Source organism: Sinohyriopsis cumingii, unplaced genomic scaffold, assembly GCF_028554795.1.
Source record: "Sinohyriopsis cumingii isolate HCF-2022 unplaced genomic scaffold, ASM2855479v2 utg002260l, whole genome shotgun sequence".
NCBI classification, from domain to species: Eukaryota; Metazoa; Mollusca; class Bivalvia; order Unionida; family Unionidae; genus Sinohyriopsis; species Sinohyriopsis cumingii.
In genome coordinates, this window is record NW_028316172.1 from 128,563 (window position 1) to 148,455 (window position 19,893).

General features: G+C 35.7%; 1 protein-coding gene across 5 annotated transcripts in view; it reads right to left on the reverse strand.

Moving 5' to 3' along the window:
• The window catches only part of LOC149770845 (uncharacterized), a 139,098-nt gene that overhangs the window by 25,498 nt on the left and 93,707 nt on the right, over positions 1-19,893 (reverse strand). For 4 of the 5 annotated variants that reach the window (XM_089949047.1, XM_089949046.1, XM_089949045.1 and 1 more), the window contains one exon: positions 2,621-2,817. In XM_089949047.1, coding sequence (XP_089805173.1) covers positions 2,621-2,719 — 99 coding nt within the window. In that variant the 5' untranslated portion in view covers positions 2,720-2,817. Of the gene's footprint in view, positions 1-2,620; positions 2,818-11,899; positions 11,992-19,893 lie in introns of those variants that run through there. The other variant, XM_089949048.1, reaches the window with a different exon arrangement.

Below are 19,893 nucleotides of genomic sequence, written 5' to 3' on the forward strand. Positions count from 1 at the left end.
AAAAGCAGTTCATTAACAAGCAAAGCAGGTAAAGCGCGGCAAAAATAAATTTCAGAACTCCTGGTTGATAGAGATGTACTTTGTTAAGTTAGCCATAAAAAAGAGGGGTGGATTTAATTCCTGAATGCGTGAAATCGACGGTCGCATTATATGTCACTTATCTTACATTGCAAAGTACGATCATAGGGTTCTAGTATTAAAATGTAATTATCTAAATAAAGTTTCTTACAAAACTATTATTTGGAAAATAATAGACATAATATAGATTTGCTTAATACCTAATGCTTCTATTAAAAAAAGAGAGACTGTAGGAAAGTAGATATTTTACATTTGATAATGCATTTATTTCAGGTGACAACAGTTAGACCTATGCACTAACAGTGATGCGCAATGCAAAGACCATGGAAGTAGTGCAAAACAATCATGTAATGATGCATTTTGCAATATTATGGCTGTATTGCTTGTTGTCAATAAGGTAATAACTATCCCATTTTTTTCAATTTTTATTGCCTATTACATTAGTAGTTTGGAAAAATATTCACTACTTATTCTGGCGACAATGTTTGAAAATTGGCAACAAAATATTGAGATTGGCAATTTTCTTTGGCGACAACTTTTAGAAGGCCAGGACCATCCCTGTAATATGTATGCTGGAAGTTCAATGGCCACACGAGGCCTCATTGGCTGGTTGGCTGCTGTGATTGGGATGAGTGCATGCATGGTATTGATAATTTGTTGTGAGCAGACAATCAGCGGTAGTTTACAGCAAGCATGTTAAAAAGTATTTACTTTTAAAAATACATTTTCTTTTAATTAACCCCCAAATCAAATGTTTTTTCCTTAATTTCCACTATTTAATTCTAATTTTAAATTCAAGCCATGTCAAGATGAATGTTACGATTAAATTTATATTTTGGAAATTTGTTTACATCGGCACCAATTATTTCTGCCGATACAGATTGTGGCTGGTACAGTTAGCACCATATATCTATCGTAAATTCATGTATTTAGATCCCGGTGGCTGATAAAAAGATGTAATGGCATACATCTACTTAAAATTGCCACATCCAGGTGGCTGATAGATAGAAGTAGAACTGTATATCAGACTTAAATAGCCTCATCTATAAGGCTAGTAGATAGAGGTGACACCATACATCTAGCTTAAATTGCCACATGCAGGTGGCTGGTAAACAGAGGTAGCACTATTATTAAACTTTTCATAGCCATGTCCAGATGGATGATAAAGAGATCTAGCAAAGTACAGCTACCTTAAATAAATAGAAACATACAGATGCACAATCTAGTTAGATGTTAAATAGAGATAGTAATATATATCTACCTGAACTGCCACGTACAGGTGGCTGGTAAAAAGAGGTAGCACTGTATATCTCCCTTAAATATCCACAATCTAGTTAGATGTTAAATAGAGACAGATGTAGTAATATATATCTACCTGAACTGCCACGTACAGGTGGCTGGTAAAAAGAGGTAGCACTGTATATCTCCCTTAAATATCCACAATCTAGTTAGATGCTACATCAAGATAGTAACATATATCTCTACCTGAACTGCCACATACAGGTGGGTGGTAAACAGGTTACACTGTATATGTTATATATACAGATCCAGGTGGCTGTTAAATAGAGGTAGCATCATATATCTAACCTAAATAGCCAACTCTGGTAAACATAGGTAGCACCATATATCTACCCTAAATAGCCAACTCTGGTAAACAGAGGTAGCACTATATATCTACCCTAAATAGCCAACTCTGGTAAATAGAGGTAGCACCATATATCTACCCTGAACAGCCAACTCTGGTAAACACAGGTAGCACCATATATCTACCCTAAATAGCCAACTCTGGTAAACAGAGGTAGCACCATATATCTACCCTAAATAGCCAATTCTGGTAAATAGAGGTAGCACCATATATTTACCCTAAATAGGTAACTCTGGTAAACAGAGGTAGCACCATATATCTACTTAAATATCCACATCCAGGAGGATGATAAACAGAGGTAGTTCCATATATCTATCAAACTATGATGCTCAACTGAAAATGTATTTCAGAATGTATTCTTGACCATTAAGCTGTATAAATTTCCTAAATAAACATCTTATCAAATGGTATAATATATTTTTAATGATTATACTATCATGTCAAAACATGGCATAAAGTCACTGCTTGTTTCAATCTTTATGTACCATGTCAGATGTTACCTTTCTTAAATGGGCCCCCGAGTGGCCGAGTGGTCTAAAGCACTCTCCGTTACGGATCACTGCAATCTCACCTCTGTCTGCGTGGGTTCGAGTCTAGGATTCGACCAATGTGGGTATGTGAGAAAGCTTGCCAGTAGCTTCTCGTGGGTTGGTGGTTCTTCCTGGGGTTTTTCCGGGTTCTTCCTCCACCATTAATACTGGCCGCCATACATAGCCTATCGTGTGCTGAAAAATGGCGTTAAACCCCACAACAACAACAACCTTTCTTAATGGCTAATATACATGAGAACATTTGCTTGCCCATGTGAAAATTCACTTGCCCAAGGCAAAGATTTAGTAAGTCCTAGGTCATAAATCAGAGTATATAATCACTGTCTAAGTCATAATGTAAACCTACCAGTGCTTGTATCTGCCACTGGATGACAGACTTGACAGCCAACTTGTACTCGCTGGATGTAGGAACACTCTTTTCTATTGTCTCTTTCTGGATGAGCATGATTACTCTTCACTGCATCACACTTTCAAGGAAAGCAATTGTGGTTTTTGTTAAATTGCCTTTTCCCTCTCTGATGGAACATCTAACATTTTAATAAGCTGAAGAAAAAAATTAACTGTACAGATTACTATGTCCACAGTGTACAATTACAACTAGTACTAGACTGAAATAATCCAATTACTGTACAATAGATTGAAAATTACATTGTAGCATCTACTGTATAGCCCAACTCCAAACAACAGTCTGACAATGCATAATATGCTGACAGATCAAGGTCTATGTTGCATGTGAAACTAATTAATCCTAACAAATTACATAGAACTATTCAAGCACATTGTGTGATGGCAGATATGGGTTTGTGCAATTTGCAGTTGGACTTATAAGTCAGTATATAAGGTACAACAACCAATCTATACATAACAAAATACCATCACAAAATCATTCAAGTGGTAGAAACAAAACCCAGTCAAAATGGAATGAAAATGAACAGACACAAAACTGAAACAAACCAAAAAATACAGAAACAAGATTATATATGGAAATCTAAAGAATACAAATATTAAAAAATAAAACATTATGCAAGAAATAAAAATGGCTCCTCACTCCTAAGGACTAAATTGACCTACTTAATTACTTATTACAAGAACCCATCATATCATTATTATGTCATCAATGGCCATTCATACATGCTCATTCAAGAAAGTCAAATGACTAGTTTTCATTCATTCAGGCCTGGGATGGTGAAAAATCCTTGAAAACTGCCATAATATTTGCTTAATGCCTAAACATTTATTGCAAAATAATAGTTAAACATTTATTCCCAAAATTTAACTTCTGTGAAAATACTATTGGAGAAATTTGGGGTAGAACCCAAGTTAAACCAAATATTTTCACATACCGGAAGCAATGTCCTGCCTTTAATAGCCCATATGTATAAAATTATGGATGCATTAAAAAGTTGTTCTGAGTACTGTCTTCATCTAGAAAATGCATTCTCCACCAATGACATTAATGCATGGATCCCATTACCAAGGGATCTTAAAACCAAAACACTGTTCCTACTAAAATGTCTTTAGAAGAACAACACATCTCATATTTTAAACAGAAGTTAAAATACTTTGAGAATTACAATATTACAAATGCAGGAATCAAATTCCACAAATTTTACCATACTTGACAAGCATAAACATTTGCAACATGCTTTGACTAATATGCAAATCAGCTGATAGATAAAACGTACCTGGTAATCTGAAAATGCTGTTCTGCTGGGATAGAAGACGAAGTATGCACCCTAATAATGTGTCAACAACACAAGAATATAATAAAGTTAGTCTTCAAGTTGGTACACACACACACACACACACACACACACACATTAAGCAATCTTGAAAAAATGTTTCTCATCATAGAACATCTTGATACTATATCCCACAAAGTTGTGGAATTTATATATTAAATGCTCTGTGGCACAGGGTTGGCATCCACTTGTAGCTTTCCAAGAGCTGTAGAAGACAAATTACTGTGGAGTTACGTGTTTCCACAAACATAAGCAATGAACTGTTACATTCAGCAATAAAAATGTTTAAGCAAGCATGGGCACCATGAATGGCACAGTATATGCCCATCTGGTCTTTAATAGTTCTCTATGTTGATAACTGATATTTCTTTGCATAAACTATTCTTTTTCGGGACAGTGATTTTGACCTTTGCCCAAAAAATCGAAAGGCTTCTTTCATATCCAAGTGTAAGGTAGAACATAATTGTGCAGAAACCATTTTTCTTCTTTAGATCATGGAGCCGTAGTAGACAATGTAGACATGAAAATCTCAAACTAATGAAGGATACTCAACATGTATCTTTATGAAAATATTCGTGTTCTGGAATGACCTGTTGAATCAATTCATCTCATTCTTCATGGAGATATTCTTAAAATAAAAATAACATAACTCAACCTTGGAAATGAATATTTTGTACACACCAATGAAATTTCAGAATGTATGAATATTTAAAGATACAGTTTAGTTTTTTTAATACATATTAATGATTTATACAACAAAAAAATGGCAGCCAGTCATAAATTTTATTTTATTATCATTATTAAGATGGATTGTCTATTTCATGGACATGTCGTGTGGATGCGATTTTGTTTGAAGTAGTTACTGTAACTGACACGCTCAATGAGATATGATATTCTCACCAAGAACGACTTGAAACTATGCCTGACTGTACAGATGACTTAAGAAGGCATGAATATCTTGGTACATGTAATTACACATGGTTTACTTGGTTTCTTTGCTCTTTGTTCAGTTACAATGAAGTGACACAGTTGATCAATTTATAACTTTCGATATGGGACAAAATGATGTGCTTATTTAAAAGTATTCCTTTCATCTTAAAACATTCACCATAAAGCACTGGCACTTTCCATTCACTCTTCTGTTTCATTTTTACCAAATCTCTTGATTTGGTCATTGCATGTATTAGTTGCCTAGTGAGATCACTGTGATGTATATCAGGAGTATCCAGTCTCTTCCACATACCAGGGGTCATGCTACCAGGAAAAGTGTGCGACTCAGCTGCCTAAAGCTTCTCCTTTGCATATTTGGAAAGTGACAATGACTTAGCCCTGTGATTTTAAGATGAACATCGATTGATTGTATCTTTTGAGATGCTCCCATGAATTAGCCAGTTATTTCTGGTCTCGTGTGTGGTTTGAATTTTTAATGTAGTTTTTTAAAAAATTCTGTCATATCGCTACGATGTCTGCAGTTTGGCAGTTTATAGTGATGTCTAGCACTGGGGCATCATGCCACAGACATGTAGCATGATGTCCCACCCAGTCACATTATCCTGACACCAGGCCGACCAGTCCTAACACTAACCTCTTAATACTGAGCATCTAGCAAAGCAGCTGTTAGTACCATTTTTGTAAGTCTGTGGTATGACTCGGCTGGGGTTCGAACCCACGACCTACCGCTTTCAAGGCGGACACTCTAACCACAAGGCCACCGGAATGGTCTGGTGTCATAGCTCAAGGCGAAATATGGGTATCATGCCTTCCAAAAGCAGTTTTTCATTTCAACTGCATCAACAAACTCTTGCACATTCAAAGGTATGTGTTTGATAGCTGACTGACCATAAATCCTTTACCAAGTAAGCTGTAGCAGATATGTTTTATGTCTCTGGTTATAGCAACTATCACTGGCCAATTTTCACAAGTTATCAATGTATCCCCCAGGGGTGTAAAATTGAGGGTAAAAAAAACCTTGGTGTCAGAACTGGGGGGATCAAATGAAGTGTTAGGCAGGGATCGTCCTGGGCTTCGCCAATGTCGCAAATTGCGATTTTTTTTCCTTATTGGCGACAAAAATATCCCATCTGGCGATTTTTTTGGCGACATACTTTTTGGTTATTTAATTTGTACATACAATCACGGATTTGGACTGAATAAATTTAAAGCCAGAACGAAAGGAAGCCATAAACTTGACTAAGCAATGCATTGGAATCAATCTGTTACACAAACGATCCTTTGTTCTTATTGACAACCCTATCTTTACAGTGCATTGTTACATCATAATCTGCTTATGCTGACATCTGGTTTGAGTACTGTATGCTGTGATACAGTCAATCATGCTACCGCACTATACCTACAACTGACCGACTTCTGAAGACGTGAATAGAACAGATACAATTAATTGTATGGCTAATCCTTCTGTTTTTTTTTTTTTTATACATATACCAATACAATAGTTTTGCTGAACCTTCATAGAAAACTGATAACCTTTGAAGTACCGACTACTGTGTATAAATACAAAGCAAATGGAAAAAATCTCAATCACAATTACTTCTGTCGCCAGTGCAGCATTTTACTCATTGATCTTTTCCTTTTGCCATCAGTACCGTGTTACGGCTGCAGAGACTTAAACTCCGCAACAAGAAATAGCAAAAAAAAAAAAAAAAAACACAGTTTTGCATAATTAATAATAATTATTTATTTCTCAAAATACAGGAGTGAAAGAATCCCTAAATTGGGTGTGCATTTACGCTTATATATACGGTCCAATATTGCCAGGTGTTGACTCGTGTAAGTTTCATTCGTGGGAATGGAGATCCTATTTTCCTTGTCGAGAAAATTTATACAGCATTCAGTGATCATTCTTGGGATTTAGGAAGCAATTCGCTACAAGCTTTGTGAAGCTAGCCATAAAAGGGGGGGGGGGGGCTGCTGAGAGACTACTGGTGTCACCTGTCAGCACTGAGGACTGTGAACGTGGATTCAGTAAGATGAACCTCATAAAAACTGACATCAGAAATAAGCTCTGCATCTCATCTCTTGAGAATTTAATGAGAATCAGCATGTACAGATGTGAAAAATTAGACTTTGAAACTGCATTCAACAAGTGGGCAGCCCTAAAATCGCGACGGATCTTCATGTAACACTTTGTAACATTTTGTTAATGCTTGTTGTAATTAAAGTATTAACTAATCCATCTTTTGTAATTTTCATTGCCTGTTACATTAATAGACTAAATTAACACTTGGAAAAATGTACACTACTTTTTTGGGCGACACTTTTTGAAAATTGGCGACAAAATATTGAGGTTGGCGATTATTTTGGCGACAGCTTTTTAAAAGCCAGGACCATCCCTGGTTAGGGTTAAAAATGTACTGACAAACTTTCGTTTGACCCATACTTTTTCAGCTTGAATAAGGAAATTGCAACTTGCACAACATAGTCTCTCTCTCTCTCTCTGTCGAAAAATAAAGATAAACCAACACGCACAATTAACAAACAAATGCACTGTCCATTCAAAGAATAATTATATAAGTTCATTTTCCTTTTAAAAGCCTCCTTATAATCTGGATGTAGCAGTATTATAAACCAACACATTACATTTAACATATATAAGCCAGTACCAAATCCTAAATAAAATCTTTTAAACCAAATGGCAATTAATTTAATGCCTGTCGAAAAATGTGTACAACCATCAGTTTTAATGTACTTTGTCCTAGAACATATTTGTCCAAAAATCAAAGAGGCTAATGATTCATCTTCTTTTTAGTAAGTTACACTTACAGTTTTAAATCTTTCTCTTACTGCAGAAATGTTACAAACCAAAAAAATCTGCAATGACTCCCCCGACCTTGTAATCCAAATAACACATTTGTCTCTGCAAGCTTACTGATTTCTTTGTTGAGAAAGAATGCCATTGGTGATAATGTGTTCGCCATATATCTTGTGGCAAAGAGCAGATTTTTTAAAGTTCTTTTTAAACCCTGTCATGAAAGGATTATTCACTATAGCAGTCTTTGCCATATTCCAGTCAAGGGAATTATTTTCTCTATTTTTCATTAAAGTTAAATCCACAGTTACTCTTTTTCTGTACGTATTTCACTTTCTTGATTATGAGGGCAAGGCGTTTTCATCTGAAGATCACTTTCTAGTCCGACAAGCATTGAGCTTAAACGTCTGGACGACATCTTGCTGAGCTTGATGGAAATAACATGAGATCATGAGAGATTAGGGGAAGCTACTCCATCATAACAATGCCTATGCTCAAAGTATACATGATACCATCCCTCATCCTAAGCACTGGATGTTAAATAAATCCCGATCGCATTATGCAAATAATTTGAGTAAAAAATGCACAGAAACAAAATGTGCCATCAATTTTCTCCAGCATGTGTCTCTGACACACAAATGTGCATAAAGGGAAACACTTGAGTTAGTTATGATTTGATGATAAAAACATACAAATTTGTGTTTTGAAACTTAAACAATAGTATGTAATTAGCAGTTTGTGTTTTATGAATAGAATTGGTGATCTGAAGATTTAAACTGCCTCATGTACATTATTTTCTTCACAAAATCAGTTTGAAATATAAGTGAACCTTTTCAAGGGGGAAATAATGTCGGATATAGAAAAATCTAAATATTATGTTACTGAAAATTTAGCATAAAAATGCAATTATGTAGGTGTGAAACAAATTGGACAATGCTATGTGGAATTCAAGAAGTGCTGTAAGGTCAAAGTTACTCTCATTTTTTTTTTAAATATGGAAAAAAGCAGCAAGAAAATACTATTTAATTAATGCCTGACATTGCTACACAAATAATAAAACCATAAATTTGCAATCCTATCCATGGACTGCTGTAACGAAGCTAGAATGTGAGTGGTTACATGATAAAACCAATCTTTCTGAAAACAGATGCATTCACATGTTGGCCATTTCAGTTTGGTTGGAAACAAGTTTAGTTCATTCATACACTGCCTTTCATGCTTCATAGCATCATCTATGAATAGTTATTGTAACGTTTTTTCGGAAACAAAGAAACTGGGAAGGGCAATATGGTATCATGTAAATGTTACAGGGTTTGCTTAAAAAAAAGTTTAAGATTTTTATCAAATGCTATTTTATAGTGAACTTTCATAAAGTTAAAGAAAAATAATTCTTGCTTACAAGTACTGTAGTTGATTAAAGGGGACAAAAACCCCGACCTGCACAATTTTATTGTAAATAGAAGGATATTTAGACGTTTCCATATATAATCTATCCCGACTATATTTGTTTTGCATCTATTGTATTTGCACAACCATTTCATACAAAATATTGTCCTGTATTCCGAGATCAAACAGAAAGAACCTGCCATGAATTTGTTAGCTCCCTTCCATACAAATAGTATGTGAAGTCATTTGAGATAATTAACGTATAAGAGTTGTATTCAATTTGTGCAGGGAAGTGTCAATTAGAAACTAGATGGTTCAATGTGCAGCTCTAAATTGTGAGAATAATAGCAGTTCTGGAACAATCCCCAATTATTTAACTCTTTTTTTCCCTCCATCTTTGAAAAGTAAGAAATTATCTACCAAATGAAATAACATTAAAGAAATGTCTATGCTTTTTCATTCAATGTTTCCAACACCAATTTATTATGCACGTTTGATTTTGTGTGTAACTGCATTGGATGAATATGCATTTTTTTTTGACACTTATATTCAAGACTGATTTTCACTCGTATAATAAACCCCTCCTTCCCATTCTGCACTCATATTGTTGAGTAATGTCGATATAGAAAAATAAATCACTTATAATTGAAAGTCTGTGTGTTCATATAAACTCGTTAGATTTCTTATAACTACACACACCGAAACACCACGATACAAATTTTTAAACAAATGTTACTGTTAACTTTCTTGATTGATAAATCTTTTATAATAACATTATTCATTAATGTGGTAATTACTCTCAAACTCGGACCAGGCTGATTCGGTACAAATCGTGACTGATTCAGAACATATATCTGGCTAATTCTCCAAACTTCCAAGCTTATTCGGACCATGTGAAATGTTATTCAGTTTAGTCCATGATTTAAATGTCATTTAATTTGTTTTTAAAGATGATATTCTCATTATGTCCCAAGTACGTTGAGCAGTTCAAATATGCATTTAAAATAACAAATTCCCGTTAGTACACGTGATCATGGTATTGTTATATATAATAAAATAACGTAATCATGTTTATTGTGCATCGGCAATTTTTATTGAGAAATAATAAAAATTATGAACACTGATGAAGAAGCAGAAATAAACTAAATGATGGGCATAGTACATGATAACTTTCATAAACAGTCCAAATTCTGCGCATTAGCCATGATGTTGAACTCAGTAGTGACCGCATTTCCTGAGTAGGTGTCAATGATGCTTTTTATCGAGTTCAAGTATCATTCATCAATGGTTAGCAAATCTCAGTGAAAAATCAGATTAAATTGTTCAGTTAGAGAGATGATACTATAACCCTTTGGATTAATGATGGTCAGCAAGAATTCAGTTGATTTCGGGTTATAGAAGTCAATGCCATAAAGTCGTCTCAGGATGACTTTAGTTATTAGGTTGGAGCCCTTTCATGTATAAAACTGCAGATGTCACATCATGCCTATACAAGCTCTATTTTTCCAATTAAAATGCATTTAATGATTTGAAGAGCAGAGCAAAAGGGATAGATACCACTTCTTTTTCGTTAAGTACAGAAGCGAAGTTGATAAAATGGAAAAGTTGAAAAGCTGCAAACTTTATAGATTTAATAAGTTATTAAGTTGAAGAAAAACAACAATAAATAAAGCCTTAACAACCACATGGCGACATCTCTGAATTAGTATATATGATACTTGGGGCGGCTTCTCCAGGCTCAGTGGGGCAACTTCTCCAACCACTATGGGGCGACTTCTCCTAACACCTGGGATGAGCTATCCCAGGGCGAGTTCTCCATAATTCATTATCAACAATGCCAGTGTGTACGCAGTGTCTCAAATGACGTCACATGCACTATTTTTACAGGGGGAGGGAAGCGCGTTGTTCTATTCAAGACGGATCGGGAGAGATGATCGTTTTTTCATAAATTTCTTCGTAACGAGTAAGAATAAAAGGTACAAATTTTCAGAAAATGAACCTTATACATATATCAAATTATATATGAAGTTTGCGCGAATTTCAGTTTTGCATGTTTGTCCCCTTTAAGCTTTTAAACATACTTGCTGTTACAATACTGCAATCTAGTTACTCCTACCAGTTAAAATTAATTACAATGTATAGCTTCTATTAATACATATATTAAGATGTATGGGATCATGAATAGATCAATGAGGTATTCCTTTAAAGATATTAAGTTTTCTTTACCACACTATTATTTTAGAGGTAATCTATCTACCATAATCATAATGATCATCATCTATTCTATTTATATTTTATTAACACAGTAGAACTTTTGAAAGCATATCGACAATACAAAATTCTGAAATTATATATCTTGAAGTTTGCTTAAACATATGCTTAAATTGTGATTTCTCGGAAACTGGTGATCATGGGAAACCCATTAGCACGATAATTGGTAGACTGGCGTTCATCTTGTTTGTGCGTGTGTATTTTTGTTATCTTAACATCTGAACATGTTGTATTGGTATTTGTGCATGAAGAGCAGGATGAAGATAGACAAGGATATTGCAGTCTACGAAGATCCAATCATTTACGGTGAAAGTCGATGTCACAGGACTTTGTGGTCTGTACGTGATGAAGCTTATCGCTATACACGAGAATGTGCAAGGTTAAATTAGGTCGAAAGATCTACTGATGAAAATATGAAACAATAGGAGGACACACTTCATTTTGCATTGATCAATCTTACCCAAATCATTTTTAACGCCTCGCTATTTGATAAAATTACGCATGTTTAACCGTTATTGTATCTCGGGTCCCTTTTCTATATCAAGGGGCGTAACTCATACACTTATATTAAATTTCAGCAAGACAAATCAGATCCGGACTTATACCTAGAACTAAGAAATTGCCATGTTTTTTTTATTAAAAACTTTTGTTGTGTTTTCTTCTTTTTTTCTTTTCAGTAAGTATACCTAACTATCATTTGCTGTTTCCACGCCAAACGAAGTGCTTATTTTAACATTTTTGCTGTTTTAATTCAAATAATGAAAATGTTAATGCTATGTACAATTCTGATTTTCCTGGGAATTAGAATGTGGCGTTATGTTTGTAGCAATGACAGTTGTACTTCGTGCATTGAACTCCTCCACTGTGCCAGGTGACCGACTGAGAAGTAGGGATATACTGAATCAAAATTCAAGCATTGATCATATAAGGAATACTTAAAAGAATCGTTTTAAGTCTGAATGGTACGAAAGGATATGGTGTGAGTTTGTCATGTTTCTAAATATTTTAGGACCAGGAGCCAGTTTCATTAAACGTTTGAAATTTTCGTTCTCAAATTATTATTTTTAATTATATTTCTTCTTGCTTCGTTGAAAGCAATGGTTTTTTTCCCTAATGTAACTTTAAGCAGGCATTACCTTAATTCCGAGGAAATTTTGTAGATTGTCTCAAAATTAAGGAGTTTTTCAACTCTTATTTTTCAAGAATAAAAGAAGCTAACAAACTTTTCCATGTGTTAAACAATAAAATTAAACGTTATTTTCATTCTTCCCACTGTCTCTACCTCTGACAAAATTGTTAATATTACTTGAAGTACCGAAGGAAAAATAATGCGACATCTTAAATGCAGAGAAAAACTTTGCGAAATTAAGAAAAACCAGGGTCTGCTCCTCCCATAAATATAACTGAACACATTGATAGACGAACTCGGTAGAAAAAATATTATTTGAGTCATAGCGTACGCTACTGAAGAGTTGACTTGTTCAGGGGAGTTAAAAGAACTTGTGTTTTGGTATTGATTTGCAATATATCGAATACCCGGCACCGTACTGTTTTAATCTCTCTTCACAGGGTACAGCTTAATCGTCTTTGGTATTCAGCTTGGGGTAGTAGGAACGGTCATATACTTTTACTGCGTCAAATTCATCTTTCAAGGTGAACGTTTACGATCAAAATGATCTTTCTTTCTTGGAACTCTCCTTTTTATACTGAAGATTTCATTTGAGACGTCGTACTCTTGTCTCGTAGAGGATATGATGCACTTTTTCCCAGGGTTGACTAATGATTTTGTTGTTCTTGACCTTGACATGAATATTTTCATCCTGACCAAGGTTTTTTCAACACGTCAAACTTTACTAATTGACTTCAGATCAGTATCGCTCTTTCACCCTGCATTTGATTTAAATGTGTACTTCATTGTAATGGTACTGGTAGATAATTTGTAGGACCGTTACTGGCAAAACTCAGAATAGTCTCTTCGGGATGTTCATTGGTACACGTTCCTGATAGTTGGTCTTAGTTGTGATGGTGCTAGCATTTAGGTTCATCAATGAACATGCTAGTATCGGTAACAACGTGAAGGAGGCAGTCTTCTAGATGTTTCAGCTCTGAGTACACTCTTAAATGGGCATCGACTTTCACCTACGCAGCGGTGATTACATTGTCAAATTTGTCGAATGGAACGAACAAACGAAATAACTTCTTAATTCACCAAGATCTAATCTAGCAGCAGGGAGGGCGAACATCCTCTAATTGGTTCACTCGTATTTTCGCAAATTAAGCCTTCCTACAAAAACACAAAAAATCGTTAAAAAAAGTGCGTATCCAGTGTAAAACAACTTTGTTTACCTTTATCGCTGGTATGTTTTTTTTTTCTTTGTCGCGCTGAAGGAAAATGCGCGATTGTCGGTGACAATTTGGAGGCATGCCCTCCTTGCTGCTTCCTGCGTCCCTTTTCGAAAACCAAGGTCTTTATCGATGTACGAAAAAAAAAAATATTTGCGCGTCTGCTGCCATAAATTTCCGGCTGTAAATAAAAAATTTAAATTATCAATGTTAGAGAATCACATTCCACTAAAGTTTTCCATAATGTTCAGGAGCATTGACCTCCTCGATAAAAATCTTATCTTAAAACGTTTATCAAATACACGTATACGATCTCTTAATTTAAGTTTGATTTTATCGAGTATCTTATATAACGGCTCAATCTCGTGAATTTGATCATATCTAACAATTATAATTTTACACTGTGTTGTAAGCATTTTAAGGATTTACCACTCTGAGATTTCTATTTCTTGGATGATATCGCGTGTACGTTTATCTATCATTTCTAATTCATAAAGTTTATTTTCGAGTTTGTGTAAATCTTGCAAGTTCGCCACAACAAACTCCTCTCTCTCTCTCCAGTCATAATGTTCGGTCTCTCTCTCGTAGTAGCCGCGCATTACTTCTGCGAGATTGTCATGAAACTATTTTACGCGTTCGTACATGCTAGTTAGTTTTTCCGGGTCCATCAAATTGAGACAGTATTTACTGTGTAAATTTTCAAGGTGTGTTTTGATTGTTGCTATAATTTTGTCGTTCATATATGTATATGATTTTGTCTAAATGTTTGTTATGTTCAGACAAAAAATGATTACGCAAAAAACTCAGCCGTCATGGTATCCCAAACGGTTTTGAAAACCAGTGGTTTTACACCAATGTCAAATATTTTGATTTACTCAATGCTGTTAAACAATTAAATATAACAAATTTCAGAGGCGCCTTTATGAAAGATCAGTTACCGCAACAACCGAATAATCCAGAAACTGGAATTATTAAACTCGATAACAGCGATGGTCCAGGAACCTACTGGGTTGCTTACGCGATACATCCACGTGGAACTATCTATTTTGATTCGTAGGGTTATCACCGCCAGTTGAATTCCTCAAATACGTCCATAAAATACAAAGTATTTTCACTTCCATTCCAGTCTGGTATTCAACGCTACCAACACAAAACATTAACCGATCCGCCAATATGTGGACGTGAAGTAATTATTGTACTTCACTCGATATCAAAATCAATCAAACTAGAGACCGACCGAAATTCGGTTTCGGTTTCGGCGCCGAAAGTTGGCAAATGGCCTCTTTCGGCATAGTTTCTGTTTCGGCCGAAGCCAAAAAGTTAGATTTCGGTTTGCTTTCGGTTTCGGCCGAAATTGATATTGACCTTCGGTCATCAGCCGAAGATCTATTTTAACTTTCAGAATGCAACACTAGTGCTGCGTCTATTACTCTGCTTGTCGGCCGGTCAGTCGGCGCTAGACAATTCTAGGCACTGTTGCATTTCAGTCTACTCGCGTGTTGAATACAGAGATTTCGAAGTCTGACAATATTGATAATTTCAGTTAGTTAAACTGTGGCGAGTTAATCTGTGTGAAGTAGAAAATTAAAGTTAATAATAAACGGATTAGTTAATCATCGCAAAGAATGTCGAAAAATGCAGTGTGGGTCTGTGGGATTACATCACAAAAACCGGTTCTGATGCAAGCTAGGCGCAGTGCAAAGAATACAACAAACTGTTATCACTTAGCAGCGATACACTAAGACTTCAGACAGTTTCAGACTTGAAAGGTCATCTGGCCAGCTGCCACACGGAGCTCCATGGTACGTATCTCAAGAGGTCCATGAACGACGGAGCAGAGCGTGCCTCGAAAAAAGATGATGATGAAAGAGAAAGCGACTAAACATGCCTTACCGAATTTTGTGCAGTCGTCCTTGACATCAGTGGTCGAGAGCAGAATGGTCTGGCCTGATGACCACGTTGCAGTTCAGAGAATTGATAAGTGCATCATGGACCCCTGATTGTTGTCGACATGTTACCCTACTCAGTTGTTGAAGTGTAGCATTGCATCATGACCCAGGCCTATTTAATAAATCTTGAGTTCGGCAACTTCGGTTTATCTTTCGGTTTCAGTTTCGGTTTCGGCCGAAGGTGTAGTTAAACTTTCGATTTCGGCTTCGGTTTCGGCCAAGAGTAAATTATAACTTTCGGTCTGGTTTCGTTTTCGGCCGAAACCAGAAATTTAGTTTCGGTCGGCCTCTAAATCAAACCACCTCACAAAGTCGTGCACGATTATAAGGCCGGTCGATTTAACCAATCCTTAAAGAATAATGGTTGATATTTACGGAAGATCTCTTCTCTCAAAGACCAAAAGAAAGCGGTGATGTAGATTTATCAAAATATGCGACCAAGGATGAAATCGACAATCTTTTATCGTTATCCGGGATAGACCCATATGAGGTTGTTATTTTTCAGGACCGACACGGAAAACTAAAAACCAGCGATATAAAATGGCATGTAATAATTCGTAGGGTTATTGGAGCTACTCCGGGTAACATCCCTGTGTTCACTGATAGCGGAAAAATCAAAGATTCGCTGATATCAATCGCGGCGTTAAGAGATGATACGCAGAAAGCTGCAGGGGAACGCGTAAAAAAGACTGGTGATACAATGACACGTGAACTCAGCATGAACGGAAACAAAATAGTGGTTTTAATAGATCCAACATCTCGGGAAGATGCCGCGACAAAAAATTATGTTGATTCCGTTGACGGTAAACTATCCACGTTGCGGGTCGAGTATGACGTTCACGTAAACGCGTTTGCAAATCTTCGCAGAAACTTAAGAAAAATAAATGAAACCGCAGAAGAATTCTTTGGCACTCCACCCACCGCTGATATGAAACTTTCTGGTATCAAAACTAACATTGAAACGATCAAACAAACACAGCAAGATATCGTAAGCGGGATTCCTGAGATCGTTAACAAAACAAGTTTGATTAAAATCTCATCTGGAGTTACTCACGGGCATATTACCAACATAGTATACAAGGTATCATCTGGATTCGCAACATGTTCTAAACAAAATAATACTATCAAATATACCGCAACAGTCACTTGCGTGTATAGGTTGTCTGTGTTCAGTGCTGAAAAATTTGAGATATTAACAACGTATCCCTGGCGACATTCCACCGACAAGTTTTCCGGGGTTGTGATTATCATATTAAACAAGGGAACCGAAGAAACATTTATACTGGAAGCAGCCGATAAGAAATTAACCGCAGCATCTTACTGTTCGTGTTTGGAATTTGTAGCTGAAACGCCTCAATTGGTTACCGCGTAATGTAAATAATGGCGTCAGAGTCAACTGCGCAGCAATATAGGTACGATCAAGTACGCGAAATGGCAATCAGAGTTAAAAAATCCTATTGACAAATGCACAATAAAAAGTATAAAAAAAATACAAGCGGCATGTAGTCGTGTTGGATGCTATAGTATACTCAGTATCCGCGTTAGTTGCATCCACTGGAGTGGTATTATCAGCGTTAACACTCGCGACAACTGCAATCGCGGTAACAATTACCGTTTCAACATCAACGACAATTGCAAGTGTTTTTAATATAATCGCGAAAACAATATCTTCATGCGCGCTAACAAAATTGCACGATTATGAAAAGTTAAACAACGCGGCCACGAGCGCCTACTCGAAATTTTCGTTCCTGATATCATTAAGTCTCGACGATACAGCAATATCAGATTCCGAATTCGCGCCAATGGCAAAGATATACGAAGACTACACCAGTCATTTGAAAAGACAAAAAATAAATAGTGACGGAATTAGTTCATCGAGCTCTGCTCGATATAGCCACAAATACAAATCAGACAGTCGCAAATACAAACACCTAGAAAACTTCTTCGATAACAATAATTTCGACTAAACCAGAATTTAGTATTAATTTTCCAACTGCGATTCCAGTAAACGATATCGCGTTAGCACAATTACAAGTATATTACAATTGGTCCAAAATCAGATCAAAATCATTTTGTGGATTGCCAGCGAATAACTCGTTTGTGTTTGCAAATAAAAATAAACAAGATGGCACTCCCGACTGGAATGTCATTGGGTTACCAACCGGGTCTTATCAAATCGAAGAAATCAATGAGGAATTACAACGTCGAATAAAAAATATCACAGGAAAAGATACCAAAATAACAATAACTGTTCATGAACCAACGCTGTCTTCTGCAATCGAAATAAACTCTCCATACTACGCCGTGGATATATATAATAGTTCGATTAGAACAGTGTTAGGATGGCCTAAAACTCCACCTGAAGTACCACCGATACCACCAGAGAACAAAAAGTCTGATTATGTCACAGACAAGCAATCATACCACGAATTTGCCCCGTCATACAAGAAAATGTTGTTTGGAATGAAAAATTTAAAATTAAAAGAAAGTTTTACTGCCGATTATGATGGTTTAGGATTGAACAGAGAGCATGCCATGAAGTGGATTTTTAATTTCGACCCTTCTCCCTTGGAAGTAGTAAGGAAGATAACGCATCTGGGTTATGCTTTTAAATTACGCGATATTATTAGACTTTTTCAAGAAATTAATAAATTACATAAAACACAACTACAGCAAATACGGCAGCTCTTCCAAGAACATCTCTTTGATGCATCGCTATGAAGTGAAATCATCAAACGCGTAGAAATGTTAAATCAGCATGTATCCGACATGGAATATATTAACCAGCAAGCAATTCAGGTAACAATTGATGGTATAGATAAACAAAAATTTCTAGATTCATTCTTGTTAACAGAAGCCAATCTACCGAATTTTAAATTTCTCGGGTATAACTCAATCGAGCTAAGAAAATCAGTTAGTGATCTCATCAATGAGTTCTTTGATGACATACTTGCACAGTACAAGCGAACACTACCACCAGCAACTATTCTCCGATACAACAATAACTCACAAGGATAAGGCCGATATTTGTCCCCGGAAATCGTAAATATAACCGAAGTGGTCACGGTCAATCTTGTGTGTTATGTAATCGATGGCAGTTACAGCACGGACACGACAGTATCAAATCAAGTCCAGCAAGGATTTGTTCTTTATTCATTCACCCCGAAAGATATACCACCTGGATTTCTAATCGTGCAAGAGCCGATCAATCCAGTCTATCTACGGTGTCATAATCCGTGGCTGACCAGAATACATTTCAAATTAACAGACCAATCTTGTCACCTTCTTGATTTTCGAGGTGAAACACTACATATTAATTTACTTGTGAAATCGTAAAACTCTTACGATTTTCGGAAAGGTAGAAAAATATATCTACAAGAAATTTTATTTTTTTACTGACAATTAATCAAGCGAATATTATATAAAGTACCAACATGTAAAGGTTTTCATACACGACAAGCTAGTACTTGAAAACTACATCAAAAAGATATTTACACAGTTTCTAGTCGGCCCAGTTGATTTAGTTATTGATGTATACGGTAACGAAGACTTCTTATTGACCCAATCACAGCTGGATAAACTACAGACAGAACATATTTCTATGATCACTTGTAATAAAGACCAGATTCTAAATTACGCACATTCTTGCATTAAATCCGATCGACTAAGGGGAATATTATCTGTATCACCTTGACGAAATCAAGGAAAAAAATAATCATTTGTATCACCTTGACGAAGTTAAGGAAGTTAATTTTTTTTTTACCGTCAGTGACATTCTACTTTCGATTTCATTTCTAGGTACTTGATTTCATCAAGGCGATTTCATTTCCAAGTCCTTCATTTCTAGGTACTTGACTTCACAGTCTGACATACTTTCTTTTTAGTTGTCTTACGCGAGTATTTATTACTTTCTTTGCTTCATATTCTTGGGATAATTCCAACCTAATTTTTTCAATTGCACGAGACAACGAAACAAATTCATTTATTTGTGCTTCTTCTACTGTAGCCATCGATTTATATAACTCCGCATTTAGCCTCATGTAGTGTTTCAAAATCAGAGATGATTTTTTTCAGGATTTAGTTCATCATTAATTCCGTTTTCTTCTAATTTTTTAATAGCAACAATCACATCATTATTTTCGTAATTCATATATTATATATT